The 17,758-nt window shown below is 40.8% G+C and overlaps 2 protein-coding genes and 1 long non-coding RNA gene across 11 annotated transcripts in view; 2 read left to right on the top strand and 1 right to left on the bottom strand.

Moving 5' to 3' along the window:
• The window catches only part of LOC135502537 (hemicentin-1-like), a 31,315-nt gene extending 30,162 nt beyond the window's left edge, over nt 1–1,153 (bottom strand). For all 4 annotated transcript variants that reach the window (XM_064795480.1, XM_064795477.1, XM_064795478.1 and 1 more), the window contains exon 1: nt 1,011–1,153. In XM_064795480.1, the coding sequence (XP_064651550.1) occupies nt 1,011–1,062 (52 nt within the window). In that variant the 5' untranslated portion in view covers nt 1,063–1,153. The remainder of the gene's footprint in view (nt 1–1,010) is intronic.
• A 6,918-nt stretch (nt 1,154–8,071) lies between these two features.
• LOC135502549 (uncharacterized) lies at nt 8,072–11,410 on the top strand. Of its 2 annotated transcripts, XR_010449793.1 has the most exons (4): nt 8,072–9,182; nt 9,365–9,468; nt 9,690–9,869; nt 10,157–11,410. It is a non-coding gene; the product is annotated as an uncharacterized LOC135502549 (long non-coding RNA). The 2 variants fall into 2 exon arrangements; XR_010449792.1 differs by having other exon boundaries at nt 8,072–9,468.
• Nucleotides 11,411–14,764: 3,354 nt separating this feature from the next.
• LOC135502261 (neural cell adhesion molecule 2-like) overlaps nt 14,765–17,758 on the top strand; it is an 81,352-nt gene continuing 78,358 nt past the window's right edge. For all 5 annotated transcript variants that reach the window (XM_064794935.1, XM_064794939.1, XM_064794934.1 and 2 more), the window contains exon 1: nt 14,765–14,996. In XM_064794935.1, coding sequence (XP_064651005.1) covers nt 14,942–14,996 — 55 coding nt within the window. In that variant the 5' untranslated portion in view covers nt 14,765–14,941. The remainder of the gene's footprint in view (nt 14,997–17,758) is intronic.

Raw genomic sequence — 17,758 nt, 5'->3', positions numbered from 1 at the left:
TGACTCATAGACTGTTGTCTTTGCCCGCCAGGTCCAGGACATGACTAATAAAGAGATAAAGACAAGGATAGGCCTGTTGTATTATTATTTGTCCACATGTAGAACTATAATGAGGGATGTTCATTCTCAAACCCGGAAAGATTTTTCTGATAAAAGTATTGGATGAATTTAGGTGCCTCCGTTAAATTAGTCTCACTCCAATTACAGAGGGTTCAGAGCCCCCCCCCCCCGTCTTAACTATCCTACAGTACATTTTGATGTTATAACCAGCGAACATTCAGCACGAATTCGGCAGACTATAGCCATAGGCCTACACCTGTGTTCCAGTAGAGTAAAGGGTTATTTTTTTAATATAGGCCTGTGTTCCAACTTATTTTTTAGGCATTTCACCTGGAACAAAGGGTTACAAGTTGCTTATAGTGTTTTGTTTGGGCCCTGGTTCGTCTTTGTGAAATTTTGTTGAAAACGTCCGTGAAATTGAAAACGTACACTGAGTCCAAATCACAATTCTCATCCCTAAATTGAAAATTCGCATCATCAGTGACGCACTACATTACCTAGCACGTAACTCGTGCGTAAAATACGCAAAACAGAGATAGAGATGAAGGTATCGCAGGTGCGTCATGGACAATGACGCGAAGCAGGATGGATGTTATTTGTGATTCGGACTGTACAGCCTGAGGCACAAACAAAATGCGATTGTGTATCAATTTTGTCAGCGATTTAAAAAAAATCTACAGTAAAATAATGGCAATAATTGTTCACAGATCATACATAAGAGGACATAGGCCTAATTAAAGTGACCAAGCAAATAGCAAGGCCTTGACAACATCTCCAAATTAGATCAAATTAGTACAACACCACCATAGTATTACTATTAGGCTGATACAATGTATACTGTGCACATGTACATGAAGCCCTATGCCAGCGACCAAAACAACCAAAAACTGTTCAACTTTGAACACACTTTTCCATGCCTATAACAATTCAATTTGCACTACAAAACTTACCATTTATGTGCAATATTGTGAAAAAGACCACAGTATTTTTTATGATATCCATTTTTATTTTTTATCCAGTGATATAGCGTTAGAAATAGTGTCTTTACTCCGATACACGCAAGTCCATTTACAACCGAATTGTGTACATCCAATATGGCGTTCAATCCCACAATTCCATATTTGGCGTTGTCCACTCGGAATTCCTCGGCAATAGGCGTGTCCCTTTATTGATGACTGGACGAAATGGGTTTTGGCCTCAAAAGTATCACCTAATTCACCACCTGGTAAAATGAATGAACAAATGCCATAATTCTCATCCGAATGCAAATAAGAAATGACTCACTTGTTGAGGCGAGACAGCTTTATGTAAATATCATTTGTTCTGGCCTACAAAATGCCAAACTCGCACAGTGCCGAAATTAAAATTCAATTTCAGACACTGGAATTGGTAAAATTCCGCCATCTTGGATATCGGCATCCTGAGATTCAGGTGTTTTCAACACTGCGTCACCACCACTTCAAACTCCAAAGTCTTATCCAGGCCTAGTAAGTGCCACCTTCTTTCATAAAATGGCTTGTTTTATAAATAAATAACAAAATATGATCTTTGTAAATAAAACCCGAGATGTTCTGGTGTGTTTTTACGTGAATTTATTGCAAACTATCAATGCAGCGCAAGTGCAGCCATCGTGTTCTCGGGCGTAGTGGTGATGCGATAGCCTCTTTGCAATTGTAAAGATTCTTTACATTTCCACATCCGCGGTACTGCTTTTCAAGATGGTGGCAATTCACCAGTTCCAGAGGCGTTGTAAGGAACGAAATCAGCGCCTCTAGTGTCAAGATTGACAAAATGCGATACCACTTGACACGTGCTTTGACGCATATTTAATTGAAAAGGGTTATTTCCACGACTGCCGTGGAGTGGACCGAATAGCGAAAATGACTTGGGCCGACGACAATTTTCGTTATTCTGTGTACTAGAATCTTTCACCAGTCTCCTCCATTCACACATTACAGCATCCCGACTAATCAGTGGTTTTAAACATACTCCGCCTCTCGATATTTCACACCCCTGATGAAACCCATAAGTAGGTACATTTTTGAAACCCGGGAAAAAGTGCGGCAAACAGAGGCTGAATCGGCTGTAGTATGGCGAAGTCCGCTTTTAAGCTTGAGTTATCAAAGGCTCTATCTTGAACTGCGTGTCCTCCGCTGCGAGTTTGATTCATTTCGTAATAAATACACAAAAACACTTCAACAGAATGTTTGACAGTATAAAATCGATGTAGATTGAAGAATCAAAACGTTAGGGTCGAGGTTACCAAATTGATGAATGACGGATCTGCGGGTTCCAGCTGTAAATCGTCCCCCACCCCTTAGAGTAACCAGACTAGGCCTACTCTAAGATCAGAGGGATGAGCATTGCATTGCGACAGGCTGCCCCCGACCCCTAACCAGTGCGAGAAGCGATTGCCCGTGCGGGGTCCGAGAAGACCAGGCCACGAAAGCTGGTTGTGCTGGTTGTGCTGCCCCACCGTGTGGCCGCGTCTACTAGAATGTGCAGAGAGGGCGGGCGGGCCAGTTCTTAAACGTCATGGAATGTCGTAAAAGATAGTTGGGAATAACGTATTGACGACGGCCTACGCAGTTCTTGTGATATGTAGGTGGTCAACCTGCGCCAACACTAAAGATCCGCGTGACAGGGACCAACGTTTCTCAACTGTTGACGTCCGGGGGAAAGTCATTGAGCAAAGTTAGTGAAATAAACAAAAAATCCAAGAAATAAATCATCACATTGTGATTGGTCTGTCGTGCCATATGTAGGCCCTACATTGGCCTATCCAATCAATCAATCAATCATTTGGGATTTAAGGTGCCTATATCCACAAAAAAAACGTGATCAAAGACACCAGAGAAACCAATCAAAAAAATATAAGCTGCTGGCCATTTTGACAGACTGCTGCCTAGTTAGAGAACAGGAAAGTTTTCAGCTTTCTCTTGAAGACAAGGATACTGCTGCTCGCACGAATTTCCTGTGGTAGCCCGTTCCACAGGCGCGGCGCAACACAAGCAAAAGCCCTGTCTCCAGAGGAAGCCATCCTGCTGCGTATCCAGACAACACTCCGGACGCAGTGGACCGGCCTTTCGCCCTAGGAAAGATCAGGATGACGAAATGGACTGCATTGGAGTCTGATCCAGACATGCACCTTTAACTGAAAAAAAAAGTATTATAAAACTCGCTCTCAACAGGATTCGAACCCACAACACAGTTGGCGACAATATATGTCCGTCCGACGCGCTATGCTCTGGGCTAAAGTGGCTCTTGGAAGTAGATGGCCGACAACATTGGTACGTTTGATCCGGGAGTTTGATCAACCCTTTCTAAGACGATTTGCGCATGTCTCTGTCACCATTGAGCGTTTGCGCATGTCTCTGCAACGGCACTGCGAATTTTGGAAGTGCGTGGTGCTCATTCACTCCCGATTTCTTGTCTGGGACAGGTGGAATTTGACGAAGCACATCTGATGTAAGTTCGATGTTCATTTTTTACTGTTTATCTGCCATTTTTAGTCTCTCTTGATTGTTTAGGCCTTAATCTTATGCTCTGAAGTGTCTAATCTTATTCAAACATCAAAATCAATATTGATGAAAAAAGTAGACACCAAGAAAACAAGTCGGCGCCATCTTGGTTTTTTAGAGAAAATCTTTCAGCACTTGGGTGCCTGTACATCATGCCACATCCTGACGGAACAATTAGGTTTAAAAATATACTCCGCCTCTCCATATTTGTCTACGAGATAGGAGTATAGCAAAAACTGAGTTCAGAATGAAAGGTATTACCCCCCCCCCCCCCAAAATATATTACTCGGAAATATGTCAAGCATTTTGAAGAAAAGATCACCTATAGTTTATGAGCAAATGGCGATTTTATTTGTAACTTTTTCCAACTTTTCCAATGGGCTCAATCATGAGGTTTTGAAAGGGACCAGTTTCGTACCCACATCGCACTGAAGGCCAATGTGCAGACATGGACATACTGTAAAATATGCGATAAGCGAACGGTCCACACAACTGGTCGAGAGGAAATCATTGCGTATACATGTGCAGGTCCTTTGAAATAGGCCTAGATGACGTTAATGACACGATTTATTGAGCATGTACATGTACCACAAAATCCATGTCTGATATCACTTTGAATTTAGATGACATTGAATAACCGATTTAACGCTGGCCTACTCGTGCATTTAAGATTGTCAATCGCAAGCGTCAGTAAAAAACCAAAATGATGTGCACTGTCTTTTTTGGCATTTTGATAATGTTTTCTGATTTCGTTCATCCAATGGATAATGGCGACATCAATAATGTTGTTGAAAATGTCGATGCCTTACAACCTCCTGCTCGGCGTCATCGATCGTATTGACTAGCGGAGAAAATCCGTCTGCTCGATGACTATGAAAACGAAAACATCAGGCAGCCTCATGGGATTTCACCGCCCCAGTTTGCCAGGGAGTATAACATCCCCTCCGCGACTATGCGCCGATGGCTCCGCGAAGACTGAGGATGACCTCCGAGAGAGACATCGCGAAACTACGAGCAGGCAGGTCAACAGGCGCAGACAAAGACAAAGAGGCATTGGTGAGTGCTGTAATTTACTTTTAACAGAAAATTAACGCCATCTTCCATGTCATTTTCTTTTCAAATTTGATGTCCATGAGAACCTGGAACTTTAGATTTGAAATTGTTCTTTTCTAAAGTCCACATTTTTTTCAGCCTTATGGCCAGAGGTTGACAGGTCAGTTCGTGAATGGATGGCAACAAGGCGACAACATGTGGTACCTGTCTCTGGTGACGATATGATGATTAAAGCTGAACAGTCTTTCCGAACATGGTGGGCAGTGCTTTCCGAACAGCAGCAGCAGGAATACCGGCAGCATCGGCCACAATTAACAAACTTCAGGCCGTCCAGAGGGTGGCTAACTGGTTTTCTCTCTAGGAACGGGATTAGTTTTAGGAAACAATGCAAAAAATTTATGGCTATTCCCGAAAACGCGGATGAACTTGTGGCCAATTTTCAGCAAAATGTTACCCAGACAGTTGATGAAAATGGGATTGAACTTGTGATAAACATGAATGAAACGTTTGCTCTTTTTGACATGGCGCCACAATACAATACAATACAATACAATGAAAAGGGGGCAAAACAAATTGATCTTCGCACGTCCCGAGGGAATCCGAAACTAAGATGTACCGTAACTTTAGGGATGACAAGGGATGGGAGAAAGATGATGTTTAATAACATTGAAATCGAAGACAATGGTCTAGAATTTGTAGATTTGGACGAAGAATTGACTTAAACCAGTATTAATCATCACATCCTGTTTGTCTTTCTTTTCATCCAATTCAACTCAATGAGCCCAAGTGCTTTTGCACGAACGCGGTAGAAGTCTACCACCAATAACCCCTTGGCTATAACCACATGAAAACGACACTTGTCATCAGCGTCATCTAGGCCTATTTCAAAGGACCTGAACATGTATACGCAATGATTTCCTCTCGACCAGTTTTGTGGGCCGTTCGCTTATCACATATTTTACAGTATAGGCCTACGCATTTTTATGCTGGGTGTATGACAAATCAATTGCCTTTCACGGAATTTTATTAGATAATTCTGAAGTATGGTGACTTAACAGCCAGCATGGCCAGAAGCTTGGTGAAATGACATGTTATTCATATTACATGACTTTTCCATTCATCGTTGGTTTGAAAAGCTTTATGCCACTTGTATAGCTAATAAGGCCTACCAGTATTTTTGGTAGTGCAAGGTGGGGACAAAACCTCGCAGCAAAGACGGGCAGTTTTGCCATGGAAGAAAGCTTATGAATATATTTAGTGCCGAATCAAACATGACTCAGTGCCCTTATTCTGCATATCAGGCACCTTAATTGATCCCCTCATACCTTCTTTTCAGATCTGCTCGGATCATGACTCGTACACACTCATACACACTTATCCTCTTTTCAACTGTTTCATTGTTGATATCGTCAGGAATATATCCTTTATCCTTCAGCACTATAACCGCAAAGCTGATCACTTTGCTCTCCTTCCCACCCATGCACTAAAATTGCATTCTGCACCATGCATTAATCCCAGCCCATGCACCCCATCCTGGCACAATAAAGAAAACAATCCTGATCGTATCGCATGACGAAATAGTTGTATCAAAAATTAAAAACTTTAAAGAAACGACATAACACATCAAAATTTCTCTTCATCATAAAACTCGTGGTGAAAACGTCTTCACTGCAATATATTTTAGGCATTTCAATAGCGAAATTCCTCAGTCATAAATGCTACTAGTATTTATTATAGCATTTTGCCTCTCTCTAATAAGCTGGCAATCATTTGGTTTAAAATACGAGTGCATCTTCCTGTTGGCAAAAGAATTCAGTAGCAACTTCAGCTGAGGAAGAGAACACCACGTTAGCTACACGGTCCACCAGAGGGAAAAGGCACGGCAGGGGTCTCAATCTTGGAGTTTGCCTGAATATGGAGCAATCAATCTGCTTTCAAGGTAAGGTTTGAAAAAAAACCATTACTGTGCTAAGTTTTGAAGCGATTTTGCTCTTGTCCAACGGAAATGTACTATTAGCCAGAGCATTTTTCAGTTGAAATCATTTAATCGGTCAATGCACAATTCTGCTTTTCAATTTTTGGCCCCAAACAGGAAGCTCCCCGAGTGCAGAACTAGATTTCTCATCTCATCCACTTCTTCAACCCAAAGATGACCGTCAACCCCATCCGAGGATACAAGGGAGAACATGAAGGTAGTATTCTCGATCCGAGACAGGCAGTCTTGTTTCGATTAAGGTAAGCTCAGTATATAGATGTTAGTTTGTAAAGTGAAAAAGATGCATCGCTTTTACATAGCATGCATAGTTCACTTCTATTCTAATGCCATAGATTTTTCGGTAAGGTTTAAGACATCTTGCTTTTTTTGGGAGATTTTTCAGCAAGGTTTAAGACATCTTGCTAAGGATTGATGGAAATGCCTCTTTCTGATTCCATATTTTATAGGTTCAACTAGTCTTTTAGGTGAGAGGTTGCAAGTCTCGGTATTGTCACTCGCTTTGGGATGACAATGAACGACCCTCCCAACCAACCTGAGGAAGAGCCTCAATGTAAGACTCGATCCTTGACTCAGCTTGCCCACAAACTGGCACAGATAGTCTGCTATTTTAATGCCATAGATTTTTCGGCAAGGTTTAAGTCATCTTGCTCATTTCGAAGATTTTCTAGCAAGGTTTAAGACATCTTGCTCAGGATTGATTGAAATGCCTCATTCTGATTCCATATTTGACAGGTTCAACTAGTCTTTTAGGTGAGAGGTTACAAGTCTTGGTACTGTCACTGGCTTTGGGATGACAATGAACGACCCTCCCAACCAACCTGAGGGAGAGCCTCAAGGTATGACTCGATCCTCGACACAGCTTGGCCACAAAATGGCATAGATAGTCTGCTATTTTAATGCCATAGATTTTTCGGCAAGGTTTAAGACATCTTGCTCGTTTCGAAGATTTTTCAGCAAGGTTTAAGACATCTTGCTAAGGATTGATTGAAATGCCTCATTCTGATTCCATATTTTATAGGTTCAGCTAGTCTTTTAGGTGAGAGGTTGCAAATCTCGGTATTGTCGCTGCCTTTGGGATGACAATGAACGACCCTCCCAACCAACCTGAGGGAGAGCCTCAAGGTATGACTCGATCCTCGACACAGCTTGGCCACAAAATGGCATAGATAGTCTGCTATTTTAATGCCATAGATTTTTCGGCAAGGTTTAAGACATCTTGCTCGTTTCGAAGATTTTTCAGCAAGGTTTAAGACATCTTGCTAAGGATTGATTGAAATGCTTCATTCTGATTCCATATTTTATAGGTTCACCTAGTCTTTTAGGTGAGAAGTTGCAAGTCTCGGTACTGTCGCTGCCTTTGGGATGACAATGAATGACCCTCCCAACCAACCTGAGGGAGAGCCTCAAGGTATGACTCGATCCTCGACTCAGCTTGGCCACAAAATGGCACAGATAGTCTGCTATTTTAATGCTATAGATTTTTCGTCAAGGTTTAAGACATCTTGCTCATTTTGGAGATTTTTTGGCAAGGTTTAAGACATCTTGCTCAGGATTGATTGAAATGCTTCATTCTGATTCAATATTTTATAGGTTCAACTAGTCTTTTAGGTGAAAGGTTGCAAGTCTCGGTATTGTCGCTGCCTTTGGGATGACAATGAACGACCCTCCAAACCAACCTGAGGGTGTGCCTAAAGGTATGACTCGATCCTTGACTCAGCTTGGCCACAAAATGGCACAGATAGTCTGCTATTTTAATGCCATAGGTTTTTCGTCAAGGTTTAAGACATCTTGCTCATTTCGGAGATTTTTTGGCAAGGTTTAAGACATCTTGCTAAGGATTGATTGAAATGCTTCATTCTGATTCCATATTTTATAGGTTCAACTAGTCTTTTAGGTGAGAGGTTGCAAGTCTCGGTATTGTCGCTGCCTTTGGGAAGACAATGAACGACCCTCCCAACCAACCTGAGGGAGAACCTCAAGGTATGACTCGATCCTTGGCTCAGCTTGGCCACAAAATGGCACAGATAGTCTGCTATTTTAGTGCCATAGATTTTTCGTCAAGGTTTAAGACATCTTGCTCATTTTGGAGATTTTTCGGGAAGGTTTAAGACATCTTGCTGATGATTGATTGAAATGCTTCATTCTGATTCCATATTTTATAGGTTTAACTAGTCTTTTAGGTGAGAGGTTGCAAGTCTCGGTATTGTTGCTGGCTTTGGGATGACAATGAACGACCCTCCCAACCAACCTGAGAGAGTGCCTCAAGATATGACTCGATCCTTGACTCAGCTTGACCACAAAATGGCACAGATAGTCTGCTATTTTAATGCCATAGATTTTTCGGCAAGGTTTAAGACATCTTGCTCATTTTGGAGCTTTTTTGGCAAGGTTCAAGACATCTTGCTGAGGATTGATTGAAATGCTTCATTCTGATTCCATATTTTATAGGTTCAACTAGTCTTTTAGGTGAGAGGTTGCAAGTCTCGGTATTGTCGCTGCCTTTGGGATGACAATGAACGACCCTCCCAACCAACCTGAGGGAGTGCCTCAAGGTATGACTCGATCCTCGACTCAGCTTGGCCACAAAATGGCACAGATAGTCTGCTATTTTAATGCCATAGATTTTTCGGCAAGGTTTGAGAAATCTTGCTCATTTTGGAGCTTTTTTGGCAAGGTTTAAGACATCTTGCTAAGGATTGATTGAAATGCTTCATTCTGATTCCATATTTTATAGGTTCAACTAGTCTTTTAGGTGAGAAGTTGCAAGTCTCGGTATTGTTGCTGGCTTTGGGATGACAATGAACGACCCTCCCAACCAACCTGAGGGAGTGCCTCAAGGTATGACTCGATCCTTGACTCAGCTTGGCCACAAAATGGCACAGATAGTCTGCTATTTTAGTGCCATAGATTTTTCGTCAAGGTTTCAGACATCTTGCTCATTTTGGAGATTTTTCAGCAAGGTTTAAGACATCTCGCTCTTTCCAGCTAGTTTTGGAATGTCTTGCTTGAGATTTATTTCCAAATTGAACGCGTCATTCTTATTCCAAAATATTTTAAAGGTTCAACAAGACTAGGATCATCCCTGAAACACTGAGATCCCCATCCCGTAGAACTTCCAGGGAGAACCCATCAAAAATCGTCTCGAAAACTCTTGCCTTGATCAGGATACGCTGCAAAACCACCGACGAGGAAAATGACTTCATCATCATTGTGGAAGTAGCCGTTTTGGGTCTGATAAGGTTTGTGAAAGATCAGTGCAATCAGTCTATTTTCCATCTCAATTCCTCAAGATATCCTCATTCCTTGTCTTTTATACTGAGAGTTATTATCCAACAGGTCATTCTCTATCAGTGTTTGTGTATCAAAATATGGTGCGCACACAGAAAAACACAGAAAGACCAGGCGCTTTATAAAAACACGGAAAAAAGTACGGTGGGAGAGTTGTCTCACTTGTAGTAAAAATATGAACGTTTATATTTCCAGAGAATGTGGGTTTTGAAAGTGTCGAGGGTTTTTCTATTTGCAGCTACCACACATGGAATACTGTTAGGAACAAACCTGATAAAAAAACTCTCCATGCTTACACCAACGTTCACATTGACACAGAGCAGGAAAATCACCTTGATGCTCTTGTTTCAGGCAAATGTAAATGTTATGTTGTGCAGTGCAAACGATTTGTTAAAGGGACACTATAGGCAGCTGCTAGGCGGCAGCAAGATAAAGTTACACAAGTTGCCAATAGGGGTCTCTCCCATCTCACAGTTCACAAAACTATTCTCGCTCCAACAATGAATATATTTAGTGCTGAATCTAACATGACCCAGTGTCCTTACTGTACATATTAGTCACCCAAAGATGGCCAATTTGACCCAGCTGCTCCTGCCTATAGTCCCCCTTTAAGCAAATATTTGTTTCAAATTGCAACTTCCACGATTTGTCCCAAAATGTGATTTACCGACATGCTTGAACATCACCTGTATGTATTTGACATTGCAATACTGCACAATGTGATTTATCAACATGTTTGAAGATCACCTGTATGTAGATCACCTGTATGTAGATCACCTGTATATATTTGACAATGCAATACTGCACATAATCTTGCACTGTGGCCCAGTGTGTTTTGCACCCTTGAAACTAATGTAATTTAAACCTTTCAAGCCTGAATGCTCCTGGGAGGGCCTTCCTATTCTCAGATAGTCTGTGAATCAAATAAGCCACTAGAGTATGTTGATAACTTTATCATTTGATACTGTGTCATCTTCCTTTGTCCCACATAGGCATATCTTTTATCATTTTAATTTTTTATATTTTTGCAAAATAGTTTTTTAGCGTTAAAGTGTTTTCTTTAGTGATACATGTTGGTCATTATAGCTAGATTAGAGGTGGGTTAGGCCTACAGGGTTTAGATAGCAGTACTACAGCATCAGTTTATTTCATGATTGGCAGTTAGTGCCGTCATCCGTAGCCACTTCTCGTGTAGCTGTTAGCGTTATGATGGAGACTAGTGAGTGTAGTAGGTGTAGGCGCAACGTAGCTAAGGTTAGGCACTCACTGGTCTTTATCTCCAGGAAGATGACACACTCAGGGTAACCATGGCCCAGCTGAAATACAATCTTATCACTGGTTTTAAACTTGCTTGGACCCAGTTGTTTGCTTTAATTGGGAAAAATTTGTTATCAGATTTTAAAACTCTTAATTGGGCACAGGGCTTGAAAAGTTAGAAACATTCAACTGTGATAAAAAGGGTGAGCAAAGGTAATTACTTTTTCTCACCCATTTTTTCTCAATCATGTATTGTTTATAAAATATAAAATGTATTATGTAAATAATGAATTATATAATTTATAACGTAATAAGAAAGTACCTCTTCGACGTTTTATGTTTTGTAAGGTTAAAGTGAATTACAGAGGCCTACTGTAAACTCACTCAGGAGCTGTCCGACCTTCAAATGGCAGCACCTGCTGGATCTGTCATATTCTTCGTCCCCAACTGTAAACTCAACCGTCCAGGAGTTGTCCGAACCTTCAGATGGCAGCCCCTGCTGAATATATCATTAATATAGGCTAGCCCCTCCCCCCCCCCCCCCCCCCCCACTAACCCAGGAGCTGCCTGAACCTTTAATGTGGCAGCACCAGTGCGACCTATCCTTCGTGTAGGTACTGTAAACTCACCCAGGAGCTATCCAAGCCTTCACCTCTTGATCTCAATGTCATCAGGCGTGGTGCCGCTGCCAGGGCCTATTTCTAAATAAACTCTCGCCAGTCTCCTCCATTCACTCATTACAGAGACTGGCACTTGACGGCATTGCACTCGTCATGAACTCGATTTAGGGGCGTAAGATTCAGCTGTCCGGTCACGTATTTCTCACAAAGATGGGCAACCATCGAGCCAAGGAATACCAGGGCGCTCGGTATTGCCATCCACTGTATGCACGGGTCGCCTCTGGTAAATCAACGAGGCCTCCGGATGGTCAAGGTTACCTGGAGTGGCCATGGCATACGGCATACCATCAGTACAAAAGGGAAAATGAAAGATATTTTCAATTGTTTTTAATGAATTTCGGCTTTTTTATAAGAAATTTGAAAAAATACATTCACTTAAAAATGATAAGAATTACGGAAAAGATCAAAATAAAAAAACGATCACAATGAGATGCGAACCCGGGACGCGGCTCGCATCGTAGGCAGATGTCTTTTCCACCAGGCCGCGGGAATCATCCTGATTCTCATGCGTTTGCGCCACCAGTATCTAGCCGCGCTCCATGATGAGATGAGTGATTTAGCGATCTTAAAACATTGCCGGGCAAGATGCGGGGGATTCTGGATGAGCAGGTGGTCACTTTTACTTTCTGATCTAAGTCTTGAACAACGCTTTTCGCCCAGTGTTGTAAAAGAATTCAGAAGCAAAATGTGGCCGAACGCCATTTCGAAAAATGTAGATAATTAGATATTTGCTGAAGTGAAGCCGACAGTACCCTCTAACTTATAACCCTAACCCTTGTAGACCCTCAGTGATTATACGTGACACGCTAATTAACTGGGCATAAAATCCACCATGACTGTTAATAAGGTGCTGAAGGCTGATAGCATTGTTAAACATATGGGGCAAAATTCATAAAGGGTGTTTAAGGGTTAGATGTGTGTAACTTCTCTCTAATCAGTTTCAGGGCCTATTCATATTCTGTGAAGATTCACATGAAGGACCTGAATCTGTCTATTCTTCAGTAGTTAACTTCTCTCTAATCAGTTTCAGGGCCTATTCATATTCTGTGAAGATTCACATGAAGGACCTGAATCTGTCTATTCTTCAGTAGTTAACTTCTCTCTAATCAGTTTCAGGGCCTATTCATATTCTGTGAAGATTCACATGAAGGACCTGAATCTGTCTATTCTTCAGTAGTTAACTTCTCTCTAATCAGTTTCAGGGCCTATTCATATTCTGTGAAGATTCACATGAAGGACCTGAACCTGTCTATTCAGTAGTTAAACACTGTTTTGAGCTAAACGCCCTTTATGAATTTGGGCCCTGGTATACAACCTCCAAGGCCCAATGTTACATACATGTATACGAAACACTTTAGTTAGGAGAAAAATCAACAGGTGTCTCTGCATGTCCTAAAATTTCTGAACGTGCCCATTTGACCACATGTTACATATATGACATATTTGCCAGAATTCGGCCTGTATGGAAGGTACACGAAAAACCTCTTCTTGCTCCTGTAATTTGGTTCAGCAGAAATGCCCTATCAGCTAATGGAGCTCTTCAGAATATATTTAGAATCTGTAACATAATGGCAAAGTATGTTTTCCCGGTCTGTTGTCGAACGATCTGCAATTTTGGCGGACTCGAGCTGGTGCTGTGGCACTGGCCTGGTTTGACTGTAAAAAATGTCATCATTCACGCCATCATCCTGCAGGAACCAGTGGTATTCCCAGTGGTATTCAATATATTTCGCTTGACCTTAGAGTAACCCAACTAGTCTGTGCCCTGATCCTTTTTCTTGGAGGCCACGTACCCTTTAAAATGGTGCTTTCCACAAGCTCATAACTTTTTCCCAGACTTAATCAGCGAGGAACATATCTCTTCACGGACATATCAATTAGAAGCACGAAGAAACTTACCATAAAGTGTAAAAAATCCAAGTCGTCGTACCCGCATTAACGCAGAAATGTTGTTTATGGAAAATACGGTCACGTTAATCGTGTTCCGTTGTCCACTGTGAAGATGACCAATGAATAAATATACGTGTCTTGCTCAAAATCACACCCCAATTGGGGAAAGAACAATTTACTTGGGTCACCATCTGATGACCAATCAAGAGGATAGACAGGTGATGCAGTTATATACCAGACTATGGTGAATAAAAAAGTGACTTGTAAACGAGGTAGGAGTATCAAAAACCTGTATATCTCAGATATAACAGTCTTTGAGATAAAGAAGTCGTAATAAGCACCAACAGATGATTATACATTTTTATTTGCCCAAACATTATTAAATATGTGTTCATAGCAGTTTCTTTAGGTTCTACTGAATAAAAGGGCTGAAAGTTTACTCCTAGCGACGCTTAGCCCGCTAATTTGTTTTATTGTCTCGTGTGTAATCATTTGAATAAACACCACATCTGAGTGAAACTCATGAAATTGTTTACATTTTTTTGGTATCACTAAATAAACAATACGGAAATGTGCCCAAAGTTGTTAGCTGACTCAATTAAGTAGCGAGGGTACCCCTTATTGTAATAAGCGTCATTCACTTCAATATTGCAAAGCAAACTTCCTCAAAAATTAAAAACAATTCGTAAGTGAGTAAACCCTAATTCGTTAATTAGGGAATGCCCAAATACGTCATTTACCCGAGGTTTTCCGAATGAATGGGCTGGCGCGCCGGAACTCTGACACTGTCAATCAATCATTGATCGGTCGCATATCACTACGCGGAAGAAACAAAACTTTGTATTTCACGCAGAACCACCAAAGAACACTCGAAAAATCTACAATCTGTACAGATTCATCACCAAAATGACATGGAAATATCTTTGATTAATTCATTTTGAAATTCAGCATTATTTGTATAGCGCACTATTTCTGGAGAGTCATTTTGGGTGTGATTCGTCTATCCATCAAGATGGCAGTTTCGCGTGTTGTTGTCGAAGTGTAAACACGGTATAAAACTCTCCGGGATTTTCCCAACCTTTTACTGGATTACTGCCCTGCAAAAATGAGGATAATTTGAGATAAATTCTTTTCTTTTTGCTGTGTTATTTTCATTGTGATCATTGTTAAGGATTTTTAGGAGGACTCTTGGTAGAATGGCGTTTATCTTACGGACCTGTGCAGTGTGGAGTTTTATAGTGCTCATCTCGGGTAAGTCCATGTATAGTGCACTTCTGTCATGCACTGTATATACAGGTAGCATCACTTGTATCTCTTTCCGTAATATATGTCCTATCTCATTATTAAGTTTCACTAACTTTTTTCCAGCAAAGCCAAAAATATGACACATTTAAGAGTTATAGGCCTAAATTAGATTTAGAAATCATGTCCAGCTTACAGTCACTTTACTTGACGGTGATCAACAGGGTTACTTACTTAACTTAATACTAGCTAGCTATTTGTTCTTATTTTGTCACAAGTTATTTAAAAACAAAAAGTCTTGACGGTTGAATATTTCCCATGTTTAGTGGTGAAGATTATTTCATTTTCTTTCAGTGATTTCTGACACCCAAATGCCGTCACCAGTTCTGACCCCATAAATTTCGTTGCACATTAGGCCTACCAAAAAATTAATGTTCTAATACAAACAATTTGAATCACTTTTTCAGGAGAGTTCTTGTCGTTACTTCAAATATTTTTGTCACAAGTGCAATATTTTTCCCAGTGCTTCTGATGAAAAGGGCAAATTCATAGCTGCAGAGAGAATAGAAGCGTCTCTTATTTGGCTTCCCCAAACTGTTAACACCTTTCAGATTGTTTGTGGAATAATCATTACATGCACAAAGGAAGAAGCCCATTTACTCTTTAGGTGAAATAATCTTCTTTATCAGATCCCAAGAAACCCTGGGACATTCTTTTGTCTTTAATAAGTGGGCCAATAAACATTCTGGGGGCTTTTCCCCTTTCCATAAATCGGTCCCAACACTTCCTACATACTTATGTTGCTAGGATTACCCCCTGCTGCATTGCCTTCGAAAATGACCATTGCTGGGAGTTTACCCTGATTTTGGCCCTTTCTGAGACACCATCCTGCTGCATCACATTCACATCCTTAATCGCAAAAATCACAATGCTTCTAAAATTACCTCCATCAAGGCTTGGTGGGACTGAGTGAGCGAGTCGTTTTTACTGAGTAAATGGACCGTAAAGTGGACCAAGCAGCTTCTATTAGACCATGCTTTCAAGGTGATAATTTTTTTGTGCCTTGTTTTGAGAGAAAACAACATATCTAGAAACGCAGTCAGCCCTATGATTATGGTTTTCAATCCTATCACACCAGCTCCCGAAATACCCAGTTCGCCCCCTGGGTTGTTGATTTAGGGATGTGCTAAAATTCTAATGAATTTCATTTGATTTGTTGCGGTATTCTAAATTTGGATGAATGCCTAATTTATTGTGTATGCTTGTGCTAGCATCTTGGAAAAAGATTCATTCCAAGTTACAGGCAACATGGAGATATTATTAAGACTTAACAATACCTCCATGCAGTCACCGATAAAAGCTTTGACACACCCAAGTTTTCCCTATGAAATATACATGTTCTGATTTGACAGGAAGTAGGCCTACTAACTTGTACGTGTTTAGTCGTCTATTCCACACGAATCAATCCAATATGACATGTACTGTCCCGACTTTGTACACTGATAACAAATTGCAGTTTATCGCTGCCAATGAATACCCATAGATCATAGCCCATAATGGGCTGTGACGTAATCGATGAGGTAGTGATTGTTTACCTGATAAGACTACGTCACTACCTACATCAATATGAATAAGGCCATGTACAGTATTGTAAATGACTCATTTAATTTACCCTTAGTGGGTTGATGATAAGGGTCTTGATAAGTACGAGTAGAGATCTGTTGATAAATATATAAATATTTTCTCCATGTTCTGACGAAATGTGGAGAGTGAAATCTCATTAACACAACCCATATATCAATATTCGTGGTCATCAGTGGCCTGCAACCAAAATCATTGCTGCAACCTGCAATGATAACATGTTTTACTCGCACACAAGAGATCTTTTGTTGCACATTGCATCACTGGCACTTGTCTCTGCAATGAAATATCACTCAAATACGTAGCGTCAGATTCATCAATCCGTCACCCCTAGCGACATCAGAAAGGGTCACCGCTGACCCTAATTACACCCTGAATGCATCAAATAATCAAGTCCTATTGACCACATGTCCTGGTGATAATTTCGCCCCGTGGTGACCATCACACCCTGATGATCCTTGCCACCTAATTAATTCACACCCCATGGGTCCTAGTTGCCTAATTAATCTGCACCCTGAAGATAATCTATCCTGCTTCTGTACTTTCTTGTTTCTGGTGGAAACACCTTGGTAAATCTAACCTAAGAACAGTCATTGATTAATTAGTAATCATTAATTGGGACTAATCATGAGTCATTAATTGGTTAGTTGATCGTTGTGTGTGGTCAGTTGGTATGGGGATCAAACCTCATGTTGAATCTTTGATTTTTTCCCATAAATGAAAATTTTGTTCAAAAAAAGGATGTTGAACTCTTATTTTTTGGCAATATTGGCCATTTTTCAGAAGTGGTCGTCAGCTAAACGCTAGATTTACCAAAAAAAGTTATTTTGAAGAAATGTGAAAACAGTAAAAAATGAAAACGGGAATCTATTGTTCCCTTTGTCACACTGTGTTGAGCAGTAGAGCAGAGGACCGGTATTCCAAGGATCTGTGGTTCAAATCTTGGTCGATTGGTTTTTCTGTTCTTCTTTCATTCTAGCCTTTTTAGTTGGTGTGGTGGTCTGTGAAATGTATTGCAGCGAACTCTCACGGCATAAAAGATCACCAGCATGTTGTGACAAGACCAGTGCTTGCAACTAACACAACAAGATACTGAACGACTCAATCAAACTTCCCTTTCACTAATTGAC

This window comes from Lineus longissimus, chromosome 18 (assembly GCF_910592395.1).
Source record: "Lineus longissimus chromosome 18, tnLinLong1.2, whole genome shotgun sequence".
In the NCBI taxonomy this organism is placed as follows: domain Eukaryota; kingdom Metazoa; phylum Nemertea; class Pilidiophora; order Heteronemertea; family Lineidae; genus Lineus; species Lineus longissimus.
The sequence above is the reverse complement of the archived record's forward strand: the minus strand, read 5'-3'. Positions and strand labels throughout refer to the sequence as shown.